Source organism: Gossypium raimondii, chromosome 3, assembly GCF_025698545.1.
Source record: "Gossypium raimondii isolate GPD5lz chromosome 3, ASM2569854v1, whole genome shotgun sequence".
Classification (NCBI taxonomy): domain Eukaryota; kingdom Viridiplantae; phylum Streptophyta; class Magnoliopsida; order Malvales; family Malvaceae; genus Gossypium; species Gossypium raimondii.
In genome coordinates, this window is record NC_068567.1 from 3,797,301 (window position 1) to 3,803,300 (window position 6,000).

At 39.1% G+C, this 6,000-nt stretch overlaps 1 protein-coding gene across 1 annotated transcript; it reads right to left on the bottom strand.

The window, feature by feature from the left end:
- Positions 1–3,374: 3,374 nt before the first annotated feature.
- On the bottom strand, positions 3,375–4,630 carry LOC128039849 (uncharacterized). Its single transcript, XM_052628540.1, has 2 exons — positions 4,125–4,630; positions 3,375–3,924 (listed from the first exon to the last, which is right to left on the bottom strand). The coding sequence occupies exons 1-2, from the start codon at positions 4,628–4,630 to the stop codon at positions 3,375–3,377; spliced, it is 1,056 nt and encodes a 351-aa protein (XP_052484500.1).
- Positions 4,631–6,000: the final 1,370 nt, after the last annotated feature.

Sequence of the window (6,000 nt, forward strand, 5' to 3'; positions counted from 1 at the left end):
ATATAAATAGGTAAGAGGAGAACTTAGCTTTTGGTTTGACCCATGGTTGAATGGTTGATACAGATATTCCAAAAGTTACTATTGTTAAAGACGTCTGGAGGAATGGAAGATGGCGAGTGGCGACTACCTGACCCGATGGATCAGTTGACTCTTCAGGCATGGGAGGAAGTGCAGAAGTTCTCTTTACCTACAACTGAAGACTGTTGGAACCGAAAGCAACACACAGCAAGTTCAACAAGAAACTTGCCAAGCAAGGATCGAGACTTGCAGCAGAAACAAAATAGAAAAACAAAACAATCTTAAAAGCAAAGCTAAAATAGAGAGCATATGGATGAAATCTTGTTGAATTCATTCAAAAAACTGAATATGGCATAAAGCCAATACATAAACAAGCTTACAACTTGACAAAACAGTAGGTTAACCTAATCACAACCTACTACCACTAACAAACATAGTAACTTGAGCTAATTAACTTGTCCAACACAACAAAGCTGATTAATCAGCTCAATCACCATCAATTTTACATCAAATATAAACCTAATATAGTTAAAATACAACTAAGTTACATTACACAAACTTAAAATACAAAATGAATCAAAAACATGCTTGCTGGCTTGATGAACTAGCAGCTTCTGCATGTGATGGCCTCGACTGTTTTGGTTGCTGCATGCTGACCATGCTTCAACACTCCTCCTTGGTTAGCATGTTGCAAACTCCCATCTTAGCTCTCAAATGTTGAAACTTTGAAACACTGAGAGCCTTTGTCAAAATATCAGCTATTTGCTCTTCAGAACTGCAATAAACCAGTTTAATAACATGAGCTTGCTCCATTTCTCGAGCTGCATGAAGCTTGATAATAAAATGCTTGGTCCTCCCATGAAAAACAGGGTTCTTTGCAATTGCAACAGCAGATTGGTTATCACACATTATCTCTGTTGCTTCATTTTGCTCATGGTTAATGTCTGTCAAAATTTTTCTAAGCCATATGGCTTGATTGACTGCTGCAGCAGTAGCCACATATTCTGCCTCTGCAGTCGATTGAGCTACTACTCCCTGCTTCTTTGAGCTCCAGCAAATCATAACAGAGCCAAGGTTGAATGCATAACCTGTAGTGCTCTTCATATCATCCAATGAACTAGCCCAATCACTGTCACAATAGCCAACTAGCTTCAAGTTTTCAGCCTTGGTAAACAACATTCCATAGGACAAGGTTCCCTTGATGTATCTTAGAACTCTTTTTACAGCTCTAAAGTGACTTTCATTTGAACAATGCATGAACCTCGAGAGTAGACTCACAGCATACATTATGTCAGGTCTAGTAGCAGTCAAATACAGCAAACATCCAACTAGACTTCGATAGGTTGTTTCACAAACCTTTTCATGCTTATCTTGGCTCGATAGCTTTTCTCCAACAGCAACTGATGTGCTGGTTGCTTTGCAATTCTCCATTGAGAATTTGTTGAGAACCTTCATAGCAAAGGTCTTTTGACTTAGCTAAATTCCAGTTTCAGCTTGAGTTACTTCCATGCCTAAGAAATAAGACATCAATTCCAAGTCTGACATCTCAAAGTGATGTTGCATTTTGGCTTTAAAGTTGATTAGCATCTCTCGATCTCTTCCTGTCACTAGTAAGTCATCGACATATATTGACACAATGAGCTGAATTTCAGCACTAGTCAATTTAACATACAGTGTTGGCTCGCTGAGACTCCTTTCGAATCCTTGACTGGTCAGATAACCATCTATTCTACTATACCAAGCCCTTGGAGCCTGTTTCAAGCCATACAAGGCTTTGTTGAGCTTGTAAACCATTTCTTCCTTGCCAGACACTTTGAAGCCTTGAGGCTGCTCCACATAAATTTCTTCTTCAAGCAATCCATTAAGAAATGCTGATTTTACATCAAGTTGGTGTATCATCTACTGCTTTTGTGCTACTAAGGAAACTAGCAGCCTTATAGTATCGAGCCTAGCCACTGGTGCAAAAGTCTCCAGGTAATCTGTTCCATACCTTTGACTGAAGCCTTTACAACCAATCTAGCCTTTAACTTGTTTAGGCTACCATCAGCATTGTTTTTAACTCGATAGAACCATTTGACACCAATAATCTTCCTATTTGTTGGTCTTTCAACCAGACTCTAGGTCTGATTCTTTTCAATCATTCTGATTTCTTCAATCATTGCCTGCTTCCATCCCTCCTGGCTTTCTGCCTCTTCAAAGCAGCTTGGTTCAACAATGGCCACTTGTGCCCTTTCATAGACATCATTCAATGATCGAGTGCCTCTGACTGGAACATCATCTACATCCATTTCAAATGTGTTTTGATCAGTTTCAGCTTGGTCCAATGCCAGGTCTTCAGTTACTGCCTCTGGTTCAGCCTTCTCCTAATTCCAGCATCCCTTTTCATTGAACACAACGTCCCTGCTCACCAGTATCTTGTTTGTAGCAGGTTCTAGGATTCTGTAGCCCTTTTTAACCATGCTATAACCGATTAGGATCCCTGCTTGAGCCATTTTATCTAGCTTCCCTCTCTTTGCAGCTGGGACTTGTGTATAACACAAACAGCCAAAAGTTCTGAGATGAGCCAGTGATGGCTTGAATCCAAATCAGGCTTCAAATGGAGTCTTTTGAGCTAGGGCCTTGGTTAGGAGCCTATTTTGGAGATAGACTGCAGTGTTAACAGCTTCAGCCCACAGAGTTTTGGGCAAATTCTTCTCAAACAGAAGACATCTTGCCATATTCATCAAACTTCTGTTTTTTCTTTCACTTACCCCATTCTGCTGAGGTGTATACACATTAGTTAGCTGGTGTTTGATGCCTGCTTCTTCACAGTAGGCTTGGAACTGAGCTGAGGTATACTCAGTTCCATTGTCTGACCTCAGTGCTTTAAGTTTGCAACCAGACTTAGTTTCAACAGCAGCCTTATACTTCAAGAACACAGATGCAACTTCTGATTTCTGCTTTAGAAAATAAATCCAGCAGTATCTTGTATAATCATCAATAAAGAGAATAAAGTACTTGTTTCCTTTGAGAGTCTCAGTCTTCATTGGTCCACACACATCAGTGTGCACAAGTTGCAGCTTCTCTGATGCTCTCCATGCTGTGCTTGCAGGAAATGGTAATCTTGCCAATTTTCCTTGTTGACATGTTTCACAAAGCTCATCATTCTTTACTAAATCGATGAAGTTTTCAGCTAGACCTTCATTGGCCATCTGAGCTATGGATTTGTAGTTTGCATGTCCAAGCCTCTGGTGCCAGAGTCTGGAGTCATCAGTGGAGGCTATGCAGGCTGAATGTAGGTTATTTGGCCAGTCTACTTCAAAACATTTATCAGTCATAGTGACTGTTATGAGGTTTGATCTACTTGGATAAAAAATTTAACATTCTTTCTCCTTGAACACAACTGAGTAACCTTTCTTAAGTAGTTGAGTTATACTGAGAAGGTTCCTATTGATTTTAGGTACCAAAAGTACATTTGATATGATTTTGCCACCTGTTAGAGTATAGATCAGTACATCTCCTCTTCCTTCAGCATTTATGAACTGACCATTTCCAATTTTCACCTTGGTTTTGCAGGTTCTGTCCAAGGTTTTGAAGATAGTTTCATCTGGTGACATGTGGTTTGTACAACCACTGTCTAAAAGCCAGCCCTTTGAACCCTTCTTCTGATTTGCTGCACATGACGCAGCAAAAACTTGTTCTTCTTGATCACTACTCTCTTCAGGCACTCGAGCTTCTGCTTTTTGTTGATGAAACTGATTCTGTCTTGGTTTGCTTCTGTTCTTGCAAACCTTTTCAACATGGCCCTTTTTCTTGCAGTGTTGGCATACTGCATCTGGTCTAAACCAGCATCTATCTTCTGGATGACCAGCTCTTTTACAGTGTCTGCAGAGTTGGTCACTGCTCCTAGCAGCATCGGGCTTACGCCTGTTTTTCTAGAACTTTTTGCCTTTATGAGCATTAATTCTCAAGGCTTCTTTTGTTTTGGCTTGAAAAGCCCTTCTTGGTGCTCCTCTTGTCTGCTAGCTCTTCTTTGCTGTTGTGCATACAAGGCATTGATTAGCTCAGTTAAGGAGATAGTTGTTAAGTCCCTTGAGTCTTCGAGGGATGAAATTTTAGCTTCATACCTCTCTGGTAGAGTGGACATGACTTTCTCAACTATTCTAGCTTCACTGAATTTCTCTCCAAGGAGCCTTATGCTGTTTACAACAGCCATAATTCGATCTGAATACTGCTTGACTGTTTCTTCATCTTTCATTTTGAGATTTTCAAAATCTCTTCTCAAGTTGAGCAGCTGTTGTTGCCTTGTTCTCCCAGTCCCCTGAAACTCTTCTTTTAGCTTGTCCCAAGCCTCCTTTGGTGTTTCACAGGCCATGATCCTCATGAAGATCACATCTGTCACACAGTTTTGTATGCATGACATGGCCTTGTGCCTTTTTGTTCTTTCATCAGTGTGTTGCCTTATATGTGAAACTGTTGGATTAGCTCGAAGAGGTGCTGGCTCAGCATCTGAGTTAACAACTTCCCATAGGTTGAATGCCTGCAAGTAAGTCCTCATCTTAACTGCCCAAATGTTGAAGCCCTCTCCATTGAAGACAGGTGGTGAAGCTGGTGAAAAATATGATGAAGCCATGGTTCCTGGTACTGAACTACAACAGGTCCTCAAAGAATATGGCTCTAGATACCAATTGTTGGAACCGAGAGCAACACACAGCAAGTTCAACAAGAAACTTGCCAGGCAAGGATCGAGACTTGCAGCAGAAACAAAGCAGAAAAATAAAACAATCTTTAAAGCAAAGCTAAAATAGAGAGCATATGGATGAAATCTGGCTTGAATTCATTCAAAAAACTGAATATGGCATAAAGCCAATACATAAACAAGCTTACAACTTGACAAAACAGTAGGTTAACCTAATCACAACTTACTACCACTAACAAACATAGTAACTTGAGCTAATTAACTTGTCCAACACAACAAAGCTGATTAATCAGCTCAATCACCATCAATTTTACATCAAACATAAACCTAATATAGTTAAAATACAACTCAGTTACATTACACAAACTTAAAATACAAAATGAATCAAAAACATGCTTGCTGGCTTGATGAACTAGCAGCTTCTGCATGTGATGGCCTCAACTGTTTTGGTTGCTGCATGCTGACCATGCTTCAACAAAGACACTATTGCTTCTGCTTGGGAAGCTATTAGAGATTGTAAGCCACAAGTGAACTGGTATAAGTTCCTGTGGGTCAAACTTAAATCACGAATAGGCTTGCTACTAAAGAGAGGTTGTTTCGATGGAAGATTACGTCTGATGACTTGTGCAGCTTTTGTTCTTCTCATAAAGAGATTGTCGAGCACATTTTCTTTGAATGCTCTATTTCTGGCACAGTTTGGAAGGATGTATTACAGAGGTATGACTTACATATAAACATCTTACATTGGAGGAGGAAAGTTAGTTGGTTTACTAGAAAGACCATGGGGAAAAATCCATTGGCTATTACAAGAAGGATAGCCTTCCTTGCTACAGTTTACTGGTTATGGAGGGAGAGAAACTCATGTTTTTTAAAACACAAGCCATTTATTTACATAATTTTTCTTGCAATTACATAGGTGGAGATAGATAGAGACAATTATGGTACTGACATAGTGTTTGTTTAGATTTTTACCTCGAGTTTTTGGAGTATAGTTAATAATATCAAATCACCTTCTTGATTTGTATGGAGCCATAGTTAATTTTTTTAAACACTCATTTAACACGAGTTCAAATCGACTGAACTCATTTAAACTGAAATAAATTATATCAAGTCACCTATTAATACTCGCTGGAGTGAGTTAAAATATTGAAAGAAAGCGTGTCCTCAATTGAATATTCTTTACCCCTTTGCATAATTGCATCAATTCATTGTTTATCCACCACTCCAAGTTTATAATTATTCTCTTCTATAATAACTTTTAAATGAATGAAGTTATTCTAACAAGTTCCGACTATTATTATATA